The sequence below is a fragment of the Pleurodeles waltl genome, chromosome 3_1, assembly GCF_031143425.1.
Source record: "Pleurodeles waltl isolate 20211129_DDA chromosome 3_1, aPleWal1.hap1.20221129, whole genome shotgun sequence".
NCBI lineage: Eukaryota > Metazoa > Chordata > Amphibia > Caudata > Salamandridae > Pleurodeles > Pleurodeles waltl.
Genome location: NC_090440.1, coordinates 158,873,460 through 158,897,371, shown reverse-complemented (window position 1 = coordinate 158,897,371; position 23,912 = coordinate 158,873,460). Strand labels below are relative to the sequence as shown.

Here is a 23,912-nt window from a genome sequence, read left to right as displayed (position 1 = left end):
TCTATCTGGCAGACCTTATCATGGGAGTAGACCTGGGATCCACTGGACATGTGCAGGCACCGAAATATTGCTTTAAGAAGAAAATTCCCTTTCTATCACTCTTCTGGTCCTTCCATGTGCCTCATTGTAGCGATTGTAAGTCTCTGTCCTCTGATTCCTCATGGGTGTCAACAGCCAGGATAGGTTAGGGTAGCCTGAGTCACCTGGGAATAATGGAATGACACATAACATATGTACAATAATAGAGAGGAGAAGGCAAACGATAGATGCTGTGACATGCAGTAAAAACAATCTTCATACCCACCAACGAGTCAGCCCCTCTCTGTCTGTAGTTGTGCCATCAGGTGTGGGACAATGCTCTTCCTCATAATGTAGGTGTCATACACAGATCCAGGGTATTTGGTAGTCACTTGTTAGATATACTGATCAGCGAGGCACACCATCAGCGCATTAATAGAATGATAACTTTTTCTGTTTATGAATACCTGCTCATTTATCCTGGGAGGCACCAAAGCTATATGGGTATCATCAATGGCCCCACTCACATGTGGGATTTGTCCCATTGCATAAAAATCTGCCTTAACTGTGGCCAAATATGCACCATGTGGGAATTTGATGTAGCTATCAATGTGTATGAGCAAGGCAGATAGAACATCCTTCAACACTAAACTGAACATTGGTGAGACATACCTGCTGCCAAGGCCACTGTCACCTGAAACGAGCCAGTGGCCAAAAAGTGGAGCACTGAAAGCACCTGTACAGTAGTAAGAATAGCATTTTAATGACGATTAGCAGGCATGAGATCTGGCAATTGTGCACTCAGTTCTCTGATTGTCACACTATTCAGACGATAGGTGAGCAGTAGATGTCATTCTTTCATTGTAGCCAGGTCCACTAGGGGCCGGTACACGGGTGCATTCCTCTGCCTCCGCATTGGTCCGTATCTACACATAGCAAACAATACAAGTGGAACAAAGAAAATACATATTGAGCACCCATTTTATCAATCAATGCTGAAATATCAACCTCACAGGCAACCTGTTTGCCATCTGTGCTCTGGTTGCTCCTACAAACTGACGGACATCAAATACAACCCCCTTTCATTACATTGTATGTCTACAGCTCAAATATACAATGAATAGAGACATGTGAAGATATGACTCATGAAACCTTATAGTACATCACAGTTCCCTAGGTCTGGCAGTTTGGAGCAGAGCATTGATTATGATACAAACGGTGTAAGGAATTATCGTTTCAGATGAGTAGCTTCACAATGTGAAGGGAAGGGAAGGGCAAGGCATGTAGTGTGCCAGATTGAGCTATGACGCCCATATAATTGGGTACAATAATAAATTACAGTGTAAAATGGCAGTCATCTGTTCTGCATGCAGAGGACAGATGGAAGTGTCCTCACTCCGCCAGCGTTATTGGTCATGGCGGTGGGCGGTCGGAACCGCTGTGCAACTCCTCATTGGATAACATTGATGTCTATGGGGAACAGGGACCAGTGAAGATCACCGCCGGCAGTGATGGTGAACACCGCCGTGATTGCCATTTTCTAAATGCCATTTCACTTGACTCCTGACTGCCCAGCTGTCAAGACCTCCACTGCCTTTGCTGCTGTGTCCCGTATCTGGAAGCCACAATGGCACGTTCTACGGGGGATAGGGCCCCAGCCTTCACACCGGAAGAACTTGGGAAGCTTGTGGATGGGGTCTTACCCCTGTATGGACAGTTATAAGGGGCTCCAGATAAGCTTGTAAGCACCTTTTCTGTATAGTAGATGTGACATGGTTGTATGTAGTTGCATGTGTGTAGATGCAGTATGTCCTTTTGAGAGTGTTGTCATGCAGCGTTAATGTGCACATAGGTACGTGTCCTGTGTAGTATGACTGTGATATGTATACAGCATGTAGTCCAGTACTGTAACTGGTTGAGGAGTCTACATAAATGTGTCCTTATCTCTGTGTCTCCCATGCAGGTCAGCGCCCATCAAAAGAAGGGATTGTGGCGATCCATCGCCAAGGAAGTTCAGACCATGGGGGTCCATAGCCGGCGGAGCACCCTCTGCAGAAAGCAATGGGAGGACCTGAGGTGCTGGGCCCGGAAGAACGCAGAAGCCCAGCTGGGGATGTCCTCCCAACGAGAGAGAGGTGCCCGTCAGACCCTGACCCCACTAATGGCCTGCATACTAGTGGTGGCCAGCCCAGAGTTGGATGGGCGCTTTAGGGCAGCACAGCAGCCACAAGGGGATGAGTACTCACAGTGTTCTTCATGTTGGTATTGATTTGCATAGTGATTGTATGGTTAGCTAATAGCTAGTGGATGCCCGAGTAACCTCTGGTCGGGTTTGTAGCTGATTGGTCTGTTTGATAGGTAGTTGTAAAATACAGACATGGCTACATATGTAGAGGGCTACATCCTGGAACTGAAGTGAAGATTGGTGACTCTCATGTACTGCTGTTTGAACTAGCTATGTGGTATGTCAAGGCAAATGCAGGTTGTACACACACTGTCATGGGGTAAGTGAAGATGTCCCTCAGTTAACTCCCACACATGGGTTAATGAGTAGTCAGTCTGCTGCTGTATCAGTGTAGTGTTGTCGATGGAGGATTGTAGGGGCTTCAAATTGCAAGATCTCTTGTCAGTAGTCATTCTCTTGGTCTGGTGTTTGGCACAGCATAGTGAGTTTTGCTTGTGTATTGTTATAAAGTGTGTCTCATATGTGGCGTAAGTGTGGTTATTGACCCTATGCTCCCTTTCTTTCTCCCCCACCCTCCCTCTTTGTCTTCCTCTGTCCTTGTGTGCATTAGCATAATCAGATGAAGGAGTAGGGGCACCAGCGAGTGGGGAGGCTGCAGCCCACAGGACCCAGGAGGCAGAGTCCACTGACTCCAAGGGGACCAGTGGGTTGGAGGGCAAGGGGAGCACCACGGGGGAGACAGGAACTGCTACATCTGACTCTGATTCCTCCTCCGATGGAAGCTCCCTGCTGGTGGCGTACCCCTCTAAGACTATCCCAGAAACTACATCTTTAGCACCCTCATTTCCAGCACCGCCCTCCCAGTCACTCCCCACCGAGTTGCCTGTGCCCACTCACCAAAGAGAGTGGGCATCTCCTCTGCGGCAGGCACCTCTGCCCCTGCCCCAGTCAGCCCTGCTGCCCTCAATGAGGAGGCTATTGACCTCCTGAGATCCATCTCTGTGGGGCAGTCAATCATGGTGAATGCCATCCAGGGGCAGGCATCACAGAAGTAGCTAAGCAGTGCCTACCTGAAGGCATTCACGGTGTACTGGCTGGCCTACAGAGATCGTTTCAGGCTCTGACCTCCTCTTTGACGGCAGACAGTGTCTCTTACTTCTTCTGTCTCCCCTCCAGCTACCTGTGCCCAGTCCCAGAGCCCTCTCCCCCACCCATCCCAAGCACACCATCAGACCTGCGTGCTCCCAAGACAACAGACAAGATGCACAAACACAAGCACCACAGGTCACATCACAAGCATGCACACACCAGCAAACACAACAGCCACTGCCTCCACTGTCTGCCCCACCACCTCCTCCCTCACAGTCACATTACTATTCACACCTGCAAGCACTGCATCCTCACTTCCAGACCCGCCACAAGTTCGGCCTTGCCAACAGTTACCACCACAGCAGACACGCCGACATGCACCCCATACACCACATCTGCACTGACCACCATCACACCCACATGCAGCACACCCACCTTATCTGCAGACACCACATCAACATACATTCACACAACATGCCTACCTTCTCCCAGCCTCTCTTCCCCCCCTTCTCCCCAAAACACATAAATGCACCCACTCACACTTTGCATGCACCTACATCCAAGTCCAGCACACCTACACGTCCTACAACCACTCCCAAACCTGTTCCAACAATCATCCCCACTGTTCCTAAAAAACTTTTCCTTGCCCGCCTTGACCTGTTCCCTCCTCCAGCCCAACCCTGTGTTGTCCCGAAGCATCATGTTCCCCAGCCCCTCCAGCTCCCATGCCCACCCTAGTGTTTCCCATGTCCCTCACCCAGACAAAAAGCCTCCCTCTAAAGCAATGACTGTAGCCATTCCCCCTCCCCACTCCAAGACCACTCCCCCTCCATCTAAAGTTTAGGCCAAAACCTCACCCCCTCCCAAACCAAAGGCCAAGGAACCCCCTTCCAAACATAAACCCCCGCCACCACCCCTGAGCCCTGAGGTGCCTGCCTGCCCCATGGATGTCCCTGCCTAGTGGAGGCCATGAGGCTGTCAAGAGTTAAGTTGGGGCAACATCACGCCCATTTGTGCATGTTGCACTTGTTGGACTGGCCAGTGGCCTATTCTTGTATATAGTTTTTCATTGGTACATTTCCTATGAATACATCTGCCCAACTGATGACGTGGGTGTCGATTTCAGTGATTTGTCCAGCTTTTACTTTTGTGAGCTTATGTTATTTCTGTATATTTGGAGCCGTTTTTTATCCCTGTGTAGGCTATGTGTGAGCCGTGTATGTTGGGAGTGGTGTGTGAATTTTGGTTGTGCCTGTCTGTGATTTGTGTGTACTTGTGTGTTTGTAGCTGTGTGTCTGTATCGGGATGGGTGTTTGTGTACGTGTGTATATGTGCGTGGCAGACCGTGGCGGGTGTGTGTGTTGGGTGTGTAACTGTCCCCTTCCCTCCCTTGTGTTCTAGATGGCTGTACTCATGGTTGTCATCTTCGTCACTGTTCCTGTACTTGGATTGCGTGGTAGGGCATTGGAAAGACCTCCAGTTCTTCTTCCATGTCAGCCGCGGACTCATCTGTGTCCCTGGAGGTGAGTGTCACCTTATATACTGCTCGTTTCTGCCAGGCTTTTCGTGGCAGTCAGTCTGCCCCGGAAATCGTGGCAGCCTGCTGACTAGTAATATGGTGGGTGGGGATATACCTTCCGCCGGCCTGAGGATGGCAACTGCCGTCGGTGGCGGTGTGATTACACTGGATGGTGTTGTGGCTTTGTTTGAATTGGTTCACCGCCGCGGTCGTAATGTGGCGGTCTTCACCGCCGGCCTGGCTGCGGACCGACTGCCACCGCCGCTATGGTGGTCAGGTGACCGCCAATATCATAATGACCACCTATCTCATTGAGATACAGTATATACAGAGCCAGCTTCCTACAGTTCTCAAGAAAATCAGGAACGACCAGGCACAAGTTATTCTGTTGGTTCTTTACTGGGCACATAGTGTCTGGTATCCTGAGCTACAGAGCATGGCCATTGGTCCTCCAATCAGGTTGCCCCTTTGGGAAGGCTCTTCTGTCACAGCAGCAGTGGCGGGTTCTCCACCCAAACCTGTCCACTCTCCGCATTCTTGCGTGGAGATTGAGCGAAAGCCTTTGACCTCCCTCCAGAAAATTTTTAATTCATCTTGGCAGCTAGGTGTTCCTCCACCAAGACGGTGAATGCCTGCCATTGTAAGAAATGTGTGGCTCAGTGTTTCAACGGAAATGTTGATCCCCTCTCTGTCCCCCGTTCTCAGGCTCTTCCCTTTATTCTCTCCCTGTCCCAGGAGGGCCCTGCTCTCTGCACTATTAAAGGTTATCTTTCTGTTACCTCTGTGTTTCTCAGATTACCTGATCAACCCTCTCTTTTCAAATCTATTGTACATAGGTTCTTGAAAGGTTTAGTTCATATTTTTCCCCCTTCTCCCTTTATCATGCCTCAGTGGGACTTGAATCTGGTTCACACATTCTTGATGTGCGCACCCTTTGAGCCGCTTCACAATTGTCCCCTGCGGTTGCTCACCATCAAAACAGCTTTCCCCTTAGCTATGACGTCTGCCCGACAAGTCGGTGAGCTACAGCCCTTCTCATCTAAGCCGCCCTATTTATCTATTCTTCCTGACAAAGCGGTGCTTCGCATGTGGGCTTCTTTTCTTCTAAAGGTGGTCACGCTCTTTCATGTAGGTCAGTCCATCACCTTGCTACTTTCTATGCTCAACCTCACCTTTCCAAGAATGAAGAGTGTCTCCACCTTCTGGACCTCAGATGAGCGTTGTTGTCCTACCTTGACAAAACACAGGACGTGTGGGTGGACAATTAACTCTTCATGGGGTATGTCAGGGGTTGTGATGTGCAGAAAAGGACTATCTCCACATGGTTTGTGCTCTGAATTAAAATCTGCTACGCATTGGCCATGGATGAGGGCTTGCATACTCATTCTACCAGAGCCAAAACTGTGATGTTCCAGTTGTGGATATCTTCCAGGCAGCAGCGTGGGCCTGCCCTCACACGTTTACCAAAAATTACTGCCTGGACAGTAAGGTCACTATGCCACTGGATTCAAGCTAGCCTGGCTGATGAAGGGTGAGACCCTGAAACCGGTCCCAGGATGCTTGTTTCCAGTCCACGGAGGACCTGCCCTGGCAATTCGGGCTGGACTGTTCCCAGAGGGAACAGGGTCAAGACTGATTTGCATCTGGCTGGGTCCAAACTGGGGTGGCATGGTGAGCAAAATAATTGATGGATTAGACCCAGATCTGTGACTGGGGGTGAATGTTTGATTGGTTCTGCATTCCATCCATCATTTGTGTTTATTTGGACAGTAAGGTCTGTCATGGTGGGCATTTTGCCCGTTCAGTCCTGCAGGATTTCCTCGTTTCAAATTGGTCCACACACCCACCTTCGGGGATGGTATTTTTTGGGTATCTATTTTGAGGTAAGGAATCTGCAGCCAGAAGTCTCTTTCAGATGAACAAGTTACTTATCTTTGGTAACACCTTACATGGTAGAGACTATATCTAGCTGCAGATTCCTTACTGACCCACTCACCCCCCCCCCCCATGTGAACAGATTTCTAGGGACAGGGCTATTACCCTTTCAGGGACCCAGTATTCCATACCAGTGGCCAGTGTTCTTTATGGCACTGTGCTTCTGGCATGGAAAGTTGTGAAAAGAAACTGATGTCAGCGCCCTGGGAGGCGCGGATGTGATGTCCAGCCCGGATGACCCAGACAACGCATGCTGAGCCAATCAACACCACCTACCGGCATGCAGGTGTACTGTCCACGAAAAATCTTCCAGATCCAGTTTGACGCCTGGGATAATTCAAAGGTAAGGAATCTGCAGCTAAATATAGTCTCTACCAGAGAAGATGTTACTGAAGATAAGGAACTTCTTCTTTAGTGGGACACCTGGATGGTGAGAGAGCACAACTTTCATGGCCTACAGAAGAAATACTTAAGATAAAATGGATTAGAGTAAAACAGCATACTGAACTGGACTCAATGCTATTGCCATCTATGAGGGGTTAAACCGCCAGTTCTCATGAATATTTGCCCTGCGTTGACTCCCTAAAGCTAACTGTGCGATGGTCAAGGTGAGGTTGATGGTATTGTGCTCTGGATACACGGGAATATGCGTCTGAAGTCCCTACAAGTCCTCTTGTCTCTAATTTCATGTCTCTGTTAGAGACCCTTACAGCGTTTGGCTGACCTCTTCCGATTTAAACAGTTATAGGCAGGTATGAGATTCTAAATTATTAACTCCTAGGGGACCTAGAATGCACTCCTATAAACAGTAGCATAGGTTCAGGGGGATGTTACAATCCCTACTAAATTTATTTTCTGATAAATATTTGGGTACAGTTGCTTTCAGTCGGTATGGGGAGGATTCTGTTGGATTTCACCAGGATTTTTTTTACATATACCCAAACAAAAACACACACATATTCTCTCCCTCTCTGTTTTGAAAGCCCTCAAAATGTTGGTTATTTTAGAAATGACTGTGCTTTCTCTTGTTTAGTACTCCTACCAGTCCGCATTCCTCTCCCTTTTCCCTGTCCACTAGGCCCCTCTTATGCACAGGGGCAGCTCCTCCATAAGGGCGGAGGAGCGTTGTCCCCCTATCATCAGCAGCAGCAGCTGCAAACTTTTTCCCCAAAAACGTTAATAAACTTTATTATCATTATAGGGTAGAGGGGGCGGGGCCTTGGGAGTGACGAGCAATCAGGGGAGTGTTCAGAACTCCGCTTCAGATCGCAAGTGTGTTGGCCAGCCAAACACACATGCGCAGAGCCTGCACAGACTCCCAATCGGCCTGGCAGCTCCCTGGCTGGATGCTCCCAGGCAATCCTGATTCTGATCTGAGCAGTGTCAGGATTGGTGCAGGGAAGGCTGGGAGCCTGTGCCTGCAGAGGAGCGGATGGAGCAGCGCGGGGCAGAGGATGGAAGTGTTTTTTTTATTTTATTATTTTGTTATTCTTTAATTCCCCCTCTTTCTTCCCCCTGTTAATCCCCTGAGCGCTGCCCCGCCCCTCTGCGTTGCACAACTGCTTATGTACCTGGCTTGTCGTATAATGTATTTTAACATTTTAAATGTTATGTCAATGTGCTTGTTGGAAAATTTGAAGCTACCCCCTTGCCCCCCTCCCACAATCTTACTGACCAAGCTACGTCCCTACCTATAAACTTAGTAAACTGGCTGCTTGTTAGTGATAACACAGTGCTGTCTTAGTCGTGATAGTTGACTACATTGCATACTTGAGCTGTAGAGAGTATGGGGGTCATTCTGACCCCGGCCGGCGGCGGAAGTCGCCGGCCTGGCTGGAACCGCCAGAATACCGCTGCGCGGTCAAAAGACCGGCGCGGGTATTCTGGGTTTCCCGCTGGGCTGGCGGGCGACCGCCAGAAGGCCGCCCGCCAGCCCAGCGGGAAACACCCTTCCAGGAGGATGCCGGCTCCAAATGGAGCCGGCGGAGTGGAAGGGGTGCGACGGGTGCAGTTGCACCCGTCGCGATTTTCAGTGTCTGCATGGCAGACACTGAAAATCTTTGTGGGGCCCTGTTACGGGGGCCCCTGCAGTGCCCATGCTATTGGCATGGGCACTGCAGGGGCCCCCAGGGGCCCCACGACACCCCATACCGCCATCCTGTTCCTGGCGGCCAAAACCGCCAGGAACAGGATGGCGATATGGGGGTCGGAATCCCCATGGCGGCGCAGCAAGCTGCGCCGCCATGGAGGATTCCCCAGGGCAGCGGGAAACCGGCGGTACACCGCCGGTTTTCCGTTTCTGACAGCCGCGGTCAGAATGCCCATGGGAGCACCGCCAGCCTGTTGGCGGTGCTCCCGCGGTCGTTGGCCCTGGCGGATTTTACCGCCAGGGTCAGAATGACCCCCTATATGTTCTGTTGAGAGTGCCCTGTTTGATGTTTGTTTCCTGTGGTAGCAATAGAGATAGTGCGAAATTTGATGTTGCGGATCCTTAAATAGTGTGAACCTTGAATAAATACAAGTGAACATGGTACCAACACACTGCGGGGTCTTTGGTAATGCGATGGTCGTATGAAAGAGTGCTTACAGTCCCTGAAGGGGTACTGCTGAGCTTGTTACCTTGTAGAGGGACTTGTTGCAACCTGTGCCATATCCGTCCTCTAGAGAAGTCAGAAGAGTGTAAGGGTGATAAGCCCTACTTCTCACTCTTCCTGAGAACAAAGCAATCCCACATGGTATGCAGGTTATCAATATAAAGGGGTGTTGTTTGTGGTTGAATATTGTCCTTAAACTGATATCACATTACTCTACTGTTTCAATTTTTCAGCCTATGTGGTCCCAGTGAAAGTCGAAATGGAAATGGTTATTCAGCAGTACGAGAAGGGAAAGGCCATTCAGGAAGAGCACTTGGAAAGACTGACCCAAATCTGCCAAGAGCAAGCGGTAAAATTCAATGAAGCAGTTATTGCCATTGTCGCCGGATGCACCAAGTCCATTGACGTTCTTGCCATTCTCTTTACAGTAACGTCCTCTCTTATTGGAGGGAACTTTTTTCCTAGATTTGTTATTAGGTTACTTTCTCATTTGACCAGTTGCAAAATACATTTGTTTTAAGTGCAGCATACTTTACGGGCAGCAGTCACCACGAAAGAATCATGAACCTATTTCCTTTTGCTCCATGTTTCACGTTTCTCAAATTGAAGTCTTGGAATTAGTTTGTATAAGCTGTCACCAAAGAAGATATGGCAGAGAGGAGAGAAAATAAGTATACCTGGGTCAAATTTTAAGTACACCGGAGTCCATTCAGTTAAAAATCTTGTTGCGGGCGCCCTTGAACAAAACAACCGAAGAAAACAAGAGTAGTTTCCAGCATTTGTGTTTTTTATGCTTTTTTTTCACATGAAATGAGTCCTTGTGGCCAAATTACATATGAGGACGTATTTCACCCTAAAATATAGTGATAAATGTCCATTTTGCTTATTTTTACATATTATTTCCAAGAGTTTGCATAGTTACTCAAAAATGAAGGTAGACAAATTAGGCAAAATAACCTGGAAGAAACTGTGAATTCCATTATCTGAGTTGACCCTTCCAATATTACAGAATCTACCAGCTAGTAGCGTCCTGTTCATTAACAATTTAATGACAGAAATGATCCATAGAGTATCACTCCTCAACTACAGTGCTGTCTCCTAGGCACCTGACCTTTATCCTAGATTCCATGTTGGAGGGTAAACTCCCATGTCCAACAGCGAATCATATTGAATTGGAGTACAGGATTTTGTAATAGCTCTGCATTGCAGCACCTTGCAAGTGAGTTGTGTTCATCTCTGCAGTCCCGTCCCTTGCAGTCCTATGTTCTAAGAGTGCTTGTGTGAATACATTTTCTGAAGATGGTTTGACAGCTCTGTCGCTTAGTTAGTTAATGACCTAAGACTAACTTAACTTGTGTAAATCAAGTTAATATTGGTTTTTCATTTAAACATGCATTTGCAGTTTGTTACTTGGGATTCCTGTATTTGTTTATTGCTAGTGATAGGACTTTGTAGTAGCTGGTACATTTTTTTAAAGTTTCTTTTACTGTAACTGTTAGCATGATGGCATCTGTAGTCACTTAATTACATTTTCGAATACTAGCGTTTATGATTCCAGGATTGGTTTACATACGTGTGAAGGGTTAGAGATTTCGGAGTCTGTGGTTTTAAATGGAAGTCTCAGGAAATGTATTGATATTCCATAATCTTTGTCCTAACCAGTGTACAAACAGCAGCCTCTAAGATATTGCCCTACAATCACTGAAAGCAATTTACACTTACCCTGGCAAGCTGTTAGCCAAAGAAGTCAGGAAAATAAATTAGGTGGTGATATGTTGTATTTGTCACCTCTTGCTAGAGACTAAGAATCTGCTTCAAAATAGGAGGAATCATGCCTTTCAGAAAGTCTTTGAAAATTGTTAATTTTAGAGCAAGTACTCCTAAAACGGAAGCCTTTGTCATCTTGGTCTGTAATTTATGAGAAGCTAGCTTGCTTTCTTAAAGGGGAGGGGGCTTCTAATTCCTGGGACAGGTTATTCATGTCAAAGCAACGTTTGATAAAGGCCTTGGAACTGTTGGCTATACAAAGATGTAGAAGTCAGGCTACGTAAAAAATTACCTTTGGTCGCATGTTTTATTTCATTAGTTTTACATGCTGGTGTAATTCAAGTTTGTCCCATCAGTCCCCTAATAAGATTGTCTGCAGCAGTAAAAATGTCAGCATTTTTGGGTGCTTCAAAAAATCCAGTTCTTCAGAAGAAAACATCAACATCAGGGAGTCCTCATGAGACCCTCCATCAGAACTCTCCTTACAAGTCGAATTCTCCTTGTAAACCAAATACTCCTCAGCCCTGAGTACTGTACAGGGTTTCCCCTTCCTTTACATCTGCCAAATCCTATGGGAGGCTGAAATATTAAACTCCAAATTTCATTGTCTTTCAGTGCCCACACCTAAACATGTCTTGTGGTGTTTAACAGTGGCTTGTGTTAAAAGCGTAATAGTGGGCCTGATAGTAAAGGTGGAGATATGCTTATTCGTGTTTTTTTTTTTTTTTTTTTTTAGAATTCTGTTTATTAGTTTTCAACATAATGTGAAAGCACAAACAAGAAATAAGAAATATCAGCAGGCATAATACAGGCATGACATTTAGTTCTATTGAGGTTACCATATATACAGTGAATCATGCCCCGCTGGATGTCTCCATTGCTTATGTAGTAGTTTTGGGCTTTCCCCTTCCATCCATGTCCCCTCTAAAGGCCCTCAATGAGGACCATGTCTTCTCCCACTTTCTTGGGCATCTCCCGCTTTGATAGATTATTTTCTGCAAGCATGCACCAGTCCATGTCATCCTTCTAGTTTTGTAGGACTGGTGGATCCGCTGCCCTCCCCCCACCTCCACACACACACTTTTGTTCTATATTTCGCTTAACTGCCACAAGGCCCAGGTTTACCCACAGCCTGTTGTACTTGGGTGGCAGGTCATCGTCTAATATATGCAGGATGCAGTATTTTGACTGTATCTGGTACGGAGCATCCCGTCACCGCCCTCGTTGTTTTTCTGATGGCTGCCCAGTATGTTTGTAGTTTTAGGCAGCTCCATATCACATGGAGGAAGGTCCCAACCTCACCACAGCCACTCAGACAGACTACTTACAGACTTCTGCCCATGGCACGTAGGGCTGTAAAGGAGTAGTATGCAGAGTATACAGAGTTGGACCAATCGGAATCCAGACTTAATGACAATGTCTCTGGGTGCCCCTAGGGCCTCATCCCATTCTCCTTCTTTGAGTTTCTCCACATCTGTCTCACATTTAGCCTTAAGGGTATGTAGTGTGTCAATGGCGTTATTTATCGGTTTGTTATGTATCAGTGATGTGGCTTTCTTGCTGAGCTGCTCTGTCAATATTTGATCTTCCAGCAGGGAGGAGTATATTATAGTGCCCTTTGGTATGTGTGTAGCTACAGCGTGTTTTCAGCTGGACATATTTATCGTCACTGGAACATGCCAGTTGATACTGGTCTGTCATGCTTTTCATTTGTGGACACTTCCTACCTGGCCCTCGATCTTGCCCCCAAATTCTTTAAAACATTTTGTAAATATGGCACTTTTCTACTTGCTTTTTATGCAACACCGTGCTGGCCAAGGTGACAATGGAAGTGATTCCTCTGTTCTGGCAGGGATGGTTGTTTATTTTCATCCCTCTCTAGTCTGTACGAATTAAACATTCATAATATTGTGAGAACTGAACAGACGTTTGTACTTGGAAAAAGAGGTACAAGATAGGTAGTAATTTATGCCCAAACCTGTTCTGCCTCTAAAATGACAGTGACTTATTGCTGTTACCCTCGTAGGCACCTACTTTCACGTTCCTTTAAGTCATGTTTATAATAGAATATTGCTTTAATTGAAAACTTTATTTTGGGGAATTTCCAGATTGTGTTATTTTGATTGAATTATTATAATGGGTTTCTGAAAAATAGAAATGAGAGAACCCATAACAATTATGTTATAATAAGTAGTATTTTGGAAATAATTTATCATTTTTCATCCTTATATGTAATGTTTTATAGTTTTAATGTGGTTATTTATTTCATACTTTTGTGTTAATATTTTTAGTTACTTACATCTTATTTTATTATTTTTATATGCCATATATTATTGCTATTACTGTTTACTATTTATCATGTTATGTTACTCATAATGTGATTCTTTTAGTGTGATGCTCTAATTTGTCGCATTGATAATGCATTTCATTAAAATATTTTTTATTTCACATGTATGTCTAATATTTTGTCATCTGTATTATTTATGTATAGCTATGTATAGTCATTTATTTAACTATATTGTATTAGTGTTATCATTAATTGCAGTTGTGTTTAAGAAATTTAGAGCCAGAGTATTACATATTTCATAAACGCAACTACCCTTTTCACAAAGGTTTTGATTTTAAACAGATTTGCCATGAAGGTCTTGTCTCCCAATCAAAATATGATCACATGAACTCTGTTAGGTGATCACAATTTCATACGTTTTGCTATCGTGTATGGCCTGTGCTTGAACAACATACTAATTCGATGGCTTTTCGACTTTCCTAATTTATGGCGGTTTTTCAAACTGTACATGAGCACGTCTAGGGTTGGGAAATTCATGTAGCTTGTTTTTTATTTTACCTGACTTTTTTGTTTCCGGTGCGATTGTTCTTCGAGTATATCTCAATCCTATACCGTGATGATTTGCACACAATTTCACACTCACTGCACTTTCATTTGTTATATGTAAAGATAAGTTAAAAAAATGACACTAAAGTGTTTGTGAATACCGAATAAATTAGAACTGCGTGTACCCCCTCGCTTGCACTGTATTTCTCTTGCCATTTAACCGGTACTTTGACGAGAATGTCCACTGCCTAAATTAAATTAAGTTGCATTGCACACGAATAAGATCACTTCAGGAAAGTGGATTACAGGTATTTATGACTGTTTTACACTTTATTTATCAAGTATAATCCACGCTTCAGTAATCTATACCTTCCCCGGACAGGCGTCAGAATTACTGGTGAAAAATGCGGGCCTAGTTTCAAAGAAGGCAACTCCTACGATTTAAAACTCTAAATGCAAGTCTAAAAACGTACTTAAAAGCTGCAAGGCGTGAAGTGGGAATTTTGACTGGTAGTTTTCATCCAAAAACATTTAATGCAGCTAAGTGGAACTCTGCATTTGCACCTATTTGACCGTCATTCCTGTGCGTTACTAGCATATTTAATCGGCAGTACTAAATTTAGAGACAACCGAGTCAAAATGGCAGTAAGGAGAGGATGGCTATGCAACCTGCAGTTAAAACAGACACACCAGCAGGAATGATGTTAGTCACAGATATTTTACAAGTTGTTCAGAGTTCAGGTCCTGTGGCGGTAGCATTAGGATCTCTTTGAAAAAGACAGTAACTGGTCGCACTCACTGGGCAGCGCTCAATCTTTTGACAGGTGTTGGCCCCATCCCATGCCCCTTCCTCCCCAAAAAGTGCACTGTATGATCGATAGTCAGTGCAAGTTCATGAGCCGAGGTGTTCACTTTACAGTGCTGTGAACGCATCACAAGATACTGGACACCATCACCAAAGTGCTACTGATAAAAGTGCTAGAGTGCTTCAGACCCACACACGCTATCACTGAGGACACTTTTTGGGAGAAAGGCTTCGAAGTTGAAGGACTGCAACCTCAGCAGGAAACCTGCTCAGTACGGCCACCTTTGTAGTGCACAGCAGCAAACTGGGAAGCCTGGTGCCCAACAGCGGGTTCAAGGGGGAGGTTTCTCTTTGCTTTATCAGACAAGAAGGGTTGGTTACCCGGCACCCACTCCCTTTATAAACCTACTTTTTTATGGAAAGTCAGGATGTCTTGGTGAGTGGAGCACTGAAGTCCCTTTTATTAAATTACTTCATTCTGATAGATACTTCTTACCTCAAATTTCTCACTTTAGGAATATCCCTTGGCACCAGACTGGAATCGCAGAATTTTCTCAGCAGTGCTACCGTGTGCTGCTACGTGGCAACATGCGACTCTGCGGTGACTTTGTACCAACCCAGAAGTGAGGTGAATCTAATGGTCATGCTCCACAAGTGTCTTCCGACCCCAGTCTGGTCCCACAGTGGATCCCCAGCGTGCCACAGATTCCCTGAGGTGTAGTTGACCCCTCTGCAAATTGAAGTGTTTAAGGAGACTGTGCTGTGGATTCCTCTGGGGTACCTTCATGCCCAATGGAGCCACAATGGGCTTCAGTTGTACTTCCACCATCACACTAGATGGCCTCTTGTTGATGCCTATTCATGCTTCCACTCTAGCCCCAGGGTCATGCCATTGCTGATGCTTACTCGGCCAGCAACGACGAAAGCGATACTGATGCAGGTATCCTACAACAAGCCATTGTTCGTTCAGTTCCAAGCCTCCTTCTTGCTATAAGATCACAAAGGTGCAAATAGTCGGCCTCTGCCTCAGCACCAGTACTGTTAAAAGCTGGAGATCTTATGTGGATCTGACTGATGCAGTTCAGGGTATGCAAAAGGTTCCTATGACACTGATGGTGATGCGAAGGGCAAACATTCTCCCCTCTTACTATATCAAGGAAGGGCTATATGTTGATTTACTGAATGCGAGTGGCCAGCTACATTCCCAGTGTCTGAGCTAGACTCACCACCAACGAAAGGAAGAAAGAGCCTCTTTCTCAGCAGTTGTGCAAAGGGCAGAAGAAGTACTTTAATTGATTTATGGTTGCCTACTGTTAAAACCTAGCTAAACTTGTTAACTGACACCCTTAAACCAGGTCTACCTTCTTCAGAGCCACTATTGCATTTTTACAAGGCTCTTATAGACACGCTTATGGCCACTTGGTCCAATCTGTGCTCTCCACTTTCGATCAGTGGACTGTTGCTAGGCCGCCCCACATTGACCCAGATTTTCTGAGAGGCACCCTATGCTTAACAACCTGGTGGTGCAGGTGGCGATGAGTAAAGTCAAGGTAAGAAGTATACATCAAAAAAATGAATGGAAAAATAAATGTGAGTTGGCTGACAATATGCTGCTTATTGTATCAGGAAAAAAACACTTTATCTAGTGGCTAAGATCACACTACTTTTTCTTGGAACTGACATTCTTTATTGATGATCTTGTACATTTTAGATCATACCTGGTGCATCTGTATCAGTCAACGTAGGTTTATAAGATTGAAAGGCCTTCTTGTTTAGTTTGGGTAGTTCCTCCACTCTGCACTACTTTTGATGTGTTATATTTGGTTCCAGTTCTCAGACACAGCCTTAGCAGCTCTATATTTTTGTGTTGCTGAAGTATTAATTCATTTACTGAAAATTGATCACAGACATGCCAAAGCAGTGAAGAACCATGTTGTTAGGTGTCTTTGAAAGGGGATATGTTCTTTAATGCTGCAAAGTTGGATTGGAGGACCTTCTGAAAGTCCAGTCTCCAAACCAATAAAAGTGAGGGTTTTGTAACAGTAGATATAATAATATAGTAGATGGTGTGTAGACACAAAGAAAATAATGATGTGGCATTTGTGAGTAATAAACAAGGACCTAATGTGAATGTATATAGCAAACGTTTCCCTAGTAAACCTTGGCACGGATGACAATGGATGAGGAGGGCTGGAAGAATTATCCCATAACGTACATACACCCTACACTTATGACATATATCCAAAACACACCCACTCACTTACATACACACATGGAGTATTTCAGCTAGCCCTCTTCATCCCTTGGTTCTTTGTTCATTCATAATTCTTTTCCGTCTACTGAAGCATGGGTCAGCCTACTTCATCTATTGGCTAACTTCTGTGAGTGAAAGGGGAATTTTCCAGAGTTCTGCTCCCAGGAGAACTGCTGCAATTCTTCAAGATGCGGTAAGAATGTTTTTTTTTCCTTTCTCTCCCTGGCAAATACTTACATTGTTTGGTCCTTTCTGACACGCTTAAGCTAATTTTCTTACCCCGTTTGTTCTAAAAAGAGTAATACCTCCATTGCAGCTGATAAGAGTGCAAGTGGTACCGGGGCTGCTGTGTGTCAGTTTCATATCAGGAGTGATAAACTGGGGCTTTTGTTTTAGGATCTCTGACTGGTCTGGAAAGAAAATATGTGGTCATAGCGAGGGAGGCACTGGCCACATCTTAGGCCCTGGAAAACGTTAGAACGTACATTTGGGGACAAACTATTGTATTGAGAACTGATCATAACCCCTTGGTAATAAGCAGGATGCTGTGAGGATGTGATTAGTGGTTCTCTCTATCTGGGAGAACTGAACATGATAAGCCCGGTCAACGTGGACTTGAGAACCCTGGAAGGGAACTAGATCAGTGGAAGCGAGATACTCAGTTGGTTTTACAGACTGACTTCATGTTTTACGTGTCTTACTTGTAGTTAACAACACACATAGCAGCAGAATGGCAAAGGCATCTCCTGAGTGGGATTTAGATTCATATTCGTGCACGGGCCTCTTCGTGCAGGCGCAGGTTGGATCATGGTTAATTACTTGTTGGTTTGTAGCTCAACGCAGAAAATTCTACAAATACAGCTCACAGAATAGGGGAAATGATCAGACTTGTATATGGGTAAACATAGAGGAGAGAAGCTGATGATAGATACTACTGCAGTGCTGATATGGAATGTCGGAAGCCTGAATAGGTTTTTTAAGAGGTCAAGGATGGGAGCTTATTTATGCAAGCAAGATATGCAAATTACCTGCTTGCAACAAACATATTTGCTACCAAAGAGGCAGTCACAATTAAAATTAATGGAAATGTTGTTTTCATGCTGAATATAGCACACGTGGCAGCAGTGTGATGATATAGTTTGCAACACGGATACCATTTGCAGGCTTTTGTAAAGTGGTGGCTGATGCAGAAGGTCAATATGTGATCTTACATGGTAAACCTGAATAATGCAGATCTACCAATTGTGGGAATTTATCCCCCCAAATATTGATTATCAAACACATTTCCCACAGTTAAGTCAATTAATCACCCCCTACTTGGAAGCCATTGAAATGGCTTGATGACTTTGTGTGCTAAACAGTGATAGAGGCAGGGCACCAGCATCTGTGAATTATAAACACAAATCAATAAGACCTAAAGCAAGCTATGTTACATTTGGATATGGTGGAAGTGTGAGAGAGCACAATATACATGGAAGGGAATATTCCTACCTCCCAGAACCATATGATGCATACTGAAGGTTGGATTTTGTACTGCTGGATGTAGTGGTAAAAGAGGTGAGGTATGGCCAGGGTGCTGTTGGATCACTCGCTTTTGACATTTACATATTTGTGTGGCGGACATGGGCCCAGGATACTGAACTGGGGATTATTGGCTGTGGCACTGAAGGAGCCAGAGCTTCGGACGACGATGAGAGACAAAGGTGTTCAATACCTTGAAACTAATATGACTAGCTAGCAGTAGAGGGATGAATGGGACACCCGTAGGGTGGACTGCCAGGAAATTGGAAACAGAGAAGAGAGAGAAATTGGCGAGTGCATAGAGGAGACAACACTCAGTTGAACAGGCAGTGGAGATGCTCCGCAAAAGCTTACTGGAAAAACCAGTAGAGAAAAAACTTTCCAGAATAGGCCATTTCGGGGTATTACTTTGGGAAGGCACCATCACTATTATGTTGATTAAAGATGAATTTGGAATGTGTGCACACACAAGAGCAAACTAATTAGGTCTTTCGTAGATAGAATAAACAGTTGTGCATGCAACTAGCTCATGTGGGTGAAATTGTAGTGTTTCATGAAGGCACAGGCTATACTGAAATTCTCACAAGAACAGAGGTAACAGAAGTATCAATAACACTGGAAGAAATAGCTGCACTGAAAGGCTTATGTGCTTCTAAAACACTGGAAATAATGGGCCCAGCTGAGTTGTACTGGGAATTTTCTGACCTGGTGGCTGTCAGCTTTACCAGGAGGCTGTGGATAAGGGAGAACTACCAAAAACAGAGAGGGGAGTCCTAACAATTGTGTTGCCGAGGGAAGGAAAGTATCCATCCGATCCGGAGGACCACTGTCAGTGCTGAACACGGACAACACGATTTTATGTGAAGTACTGGCTGCCTGGTTAGTCTGATTAATGAGCTCGTACATTAAGACCAGAGTGGTGTTATAGTTGGTTGACAGGCTGCATTAAACATAAAATCACTGGCACATGTAACGGGAGAGAGAAGATGCAAATGAAGAGATGGCCCGCACGTCTCTCGACAGTGAGAAGGAAGTTGCCCCTCTCTGGCAGTGTGGAGGGCCTCTGAGTCTGCACACAGTATTTACGAGTAGTCTCACTATAGAGCACAAACCCGCAGGCCAGGGACAGAATGAATGATAGCATATCTGGGGACTGAGGGCTGCAAAGAAGGACAAGACAGGCCTGCCCTCTGCCCCCTCTTGTTTGTCCTGGCAATACAGCTTCTGGCTTGAAGACCGGGGTAGTCATTAAGTAATTAGGCACTAGGGACAGGTAAAAGAAAGCATCGTGTTTCATGATATGCGGAGAACTTGCTAGTATATCTAACAAGACTGACAGAATCACTGGGGCTAGTAATACAGGAACTAGAGACATATAGTGAGGAGACTGGTTTGTGTAAATAAACAAAAATCAGTGTTATCCCCTCTTGGAGCACTGAAACACACGACGAGGGTCAGTTTACCAATACTGTTGAAAATATAATGGGAACTTGACTCCTTCGATATATGCAGGATATGATGACACATGGAGGTATATGCAGGATATGATGACACATGGAGGTATATGCAGGATATGATGACACATGGAGGTATATGCAGGTTATGATGACACATGGAGGTATATGCAGGTTATGATGACTCCTTCGATATACGCAGGTTATGGTTAACAAATGGAGAAACGAGATCGTTTGAGTTAAGCTCAGAAAAGCTGCTGGCAGATACCACTAAGTCCATAGCTTTTCGGGCGATGCTGCCTTTGTCGGTAGCAGACAGGATACTGGTAACTAAAATGTTGATCCTAACTTGTCTATACTTGTTTCAGTGTAGTATGTCCCCAATCTCGAGATGCAAGATCAAGCCATTATAATGTGCCTTTACGTCTGTATCACGGGAATGAAACAGTGAACGAGAATCGAGTGCACGATTGAAAGTTGGACTGCTGGTGCCGGGTTTAGAGGAGCATTAGCAGGCCGCACAGCTACAGTATGTGGCAAGATGGCACGACTCAGACTGGGGGGGGCTGCATGCCGAGTGGGGAGCTGACAGCGAGACTGTGCGATGTGAGTAAGAGGCTTAGAGACACCCCACGCATAGTCCATACGTCATTGCAAGCCTGGGACATGCTTTTAAGCAAGATGGGGTAAGCTGTTCCCTTCTGCAGGGCAGATTCCAACATGGGCCATGGCATCTGCAAGAATCGATAGAGAAATGAATATGAACAAATGGGAAGGGTAGGGATGTATGAGGAGGAGTAACCTAATTGATTCAGGAGTTCTAACATACATGGAGCCTGCAGAGTATTGTTTAGCTTGGTAATGGGACAGTTTTTGCATTACTGTGCAATTCGTAGAATAGTGAGAAAAATATGGGGAAAAGTAAAGGAGGCACCACAAAGCTTAAACACGCTTAATGCACTTGCAAAAAAAAAAAAACAATAGCTGGAGAGGAATTATTACTGGGATTCATACAGCTATTCATGCAGACACTACTAAACATCAAACAGGAGCACAGCAGAATTGGAAAGCTGACTGTGATAACTAGTTTGCAGCAAAATGTGGGAAGCGTGCCTTCCACTGATACACCTGGTTTAGGCTGATAGGATTTCAGTTCATTCATTGAACATATATACCACAGGCGATGTTGCACAAATTCCATCCAACAAAGAGTGTGAAATGTCCTAAATGTAAACAGCTTGGGGCTGTGTATTATCATTTGACCTGGGACCGGGCATATGAATGGGTATTGGGAACAAGCAAGAGAATTACTAAGAAGGCATAGGACTAGGGCTGGTGTTGCTGCCGCAAAGGTGCCTTCTAGGTACAGAGGCTAGTCAGTTAAAAATACAATTAGAGTAAAGTTTACTCATTCTAGACTGAACGAGTTATCTGGGAATTTGTGGTTCCCACCCAAAGAAAGATCTCCATGAACAGCATTAAATCTGTGAAATTTATACTGAGATTATATATATATATAAATGTTCGATGGCATGTGTAGCTGCAGATACACATGCTGTGCACATCCCGCCATCTGGTGTTGGGCTCGGAGTGTTACAAGTTGTTTTTCTTCGAAGAAGTCTTTTTTCGAGTCACGAGACTGAAGGACTCCTCCCATTTCGACTCCATTGCGCATGGGCGTCGACTCAATCTTAGATTGTTTTTTTTTCCGCCATCGGGTTCGGACGTGTTCCTTTTCGCTCAGTGTTTCGGGTCGGAAAGTTAGTTAGAATCTCAGAAAAATCGTCGGTATTGTTTGCGTTCGGTATCGGGTTAGTTACAACAGATCGACACCGAATTAAGAAGAGCTCCGGTGGCCCTTTGTTTTTTTTTTCCATCCCCGTCGGGGCCTGGTCGGCCCGGCCACGTGTCTCTTCAAGGCTGATGGAACGGACCCCATTCCGCTTCTGTCCAAAATGCCATAACAAGTATCCATATACAGATCAACATCTGGTCTGTAACTTGTGTTTGTCACCAGAACACAAGGAGGATACTTGTGAGGCCTGTCTAGCGTTTCGGTCCAGGAAGACACTCAGGGACCGAATAGCAAGAAGACTGCAAATGGCGTCGGCGCCGACAGGACAAGAGCGTTTCGAGGAGGAGGAAGAAACATTCTCCACCCAGGAGTCGGACTCTGAGGAGATCGATCCAGAGGAAATGCCTAAAACCGTGAGTAAGACGTCGAAACCAAGAACTCACGAGAAAAGCGCTAAAGCCCAGGGGACGCCACCGCCAACAGGCCATGGCTTAACCTGAAAAGTAGGTGACCGTTCATCGGCACCGAAAAAGGGCGAGCTGGTGTCTAAGTCATCCGACTCCGGTCGAGATACCGGCACACAGCAATCTCGGGCCCGAGATAGTGGCTCAGAGAAGATTCGGCACCGAGACAGCGGCACCGAAACGGGTCGGCACCGAGAGAGCACAACGCCGAAAGTAAAAAAGGTTTCGTCGGAGCCGAAAAAAGCAGCCGAAAAGGTTTCGGTACCGAAATATCCGGCCTCGGAACCGAAAACAAGTTCCTACACTGAGGAACAAGGACTGTCCACACAAATGAAGACACATAGATTTGGACAGGAATTACAGGCAATAGAACCAGATCACACACAAAGACGGCTCTTTATTCAAAAAGATACAGGGAAGATCAGCACTCTTCCTCCAGTCAAAATGAAACGCAAGCTTGCCTTTCAAGACAAAGACAAACAGCCACACGCAAAGGTGGCTAAACAAGTAACACCGCCACCATCCCCACATCACTCTCCGCAACCATCACCGGTAGCCGCTCCACCAATGATGCAATCCCCAACTCATACAGGAATGAGTCAAGATGACCCTGACGCATGGGACCTTTTATGACGCACCAGTGTCAGATAATAGTCCAGAATGCTATCCAACTAAACCATCGCCACCAGAGGATAGTACAGGCTACGCACAGGTGGTGTCAAGAGCAGCGGCATTTCATAATGTCAGCCTTCATTCAGAGCCCATTGAAGACGACTTTCTTTTTAATACACTGTCGTCCACACACAGCCAATATCAGTCTTCCTATGCTACCCGGAATGCTAAAACACTCCAAACAAGTGTTTGAGGAGCCTGTTAAAGGGAGAGCCATTACTCCAAGAGTAGATAAAAAATATAAACCGCCACCAACAGACCCAGTGTACATTACACAACAGCTAACACCAGACTCTGTTGTAGTGGGAGCAGCGCGCAAAAGAGCCAACTCTCATACTTCAGGAGATGCACCACCTCCAGATAAAGAAAGTCGAAAATTCGATGCTGCAGGCAAAAGGGTGGCGGCACAGGCAGCAAACCAGTGGCGTATTTCAAATTCGCAAGCTTTGCTAGCCAGATATGATAGGGCCCATTGGGATGAGATGCAACACCTTATTGAACATTTACCCAAGGAGTTCCAAAAAAGAGCGCAGCAAGTAGTAGAAGAAGGACAGGGTATCTCCAATAATCAGATACGGTCAGCAATGGATGCTGCAGACACAGCTGCTAGAACTGTCAACACAGCAGTAACAATAAGGAGACATGCATGGCTGCGTACATCAGGATTTAAACCAGAGATACAGCAAGCTGTGCTGAATATTCCATTCAACGGACAGCAGTTGTTTGGGCCGGAGGTGGACACTGCGATCGAAGAACTTAAGAAAGACACTGACACGGCCAAAGCCATGGGCGCACTCTACTCCCCACAGAGCAGAGGCACATTTCGAAAGACACAATTTCGAGGGGGGTTTCGAGGGCAAACCACAGAAGCCACAACCTCACAAACAAAGCCCACTTACCAGAGCCAGTATCAGCGGGGAGGTTTTCGGGGACAATATAGAGGGGGACAATTTCAAAGGAATAGAGGAAAGTTCCAAAGTCCCAAAACTCCTCCAAACAAGCAGTGA

At 45.5% G+C, this 23,912-nt stretch overlaps 1 protein-coding gene across 9 annotated transcripts in view; it reads left to right on the top strand.

Annotated features, from left to right (window-relative positions):
• Nucleotides 1–23,912, top strand: part of TMEM266 (transmembrane protein 266) — a 394,446-nt gene that overhangs the window by 148,319 nt on the left and 222,215 nt on the right. For all 9 annotated transcript variants that reach the window (XM_069222037.1, XM_069222031.1, XM_069222036.1 and 6 more), the window contains one exon: nt 9,574–9,689. In XM_069222037.1, coding sequence (XP_069078138.1) covers nt 9,574–9,689 — 116 coding nt within the window. The remainder of the gene's footprint in view (nt 1–9,573; nt 9,690–23,912) is intronic.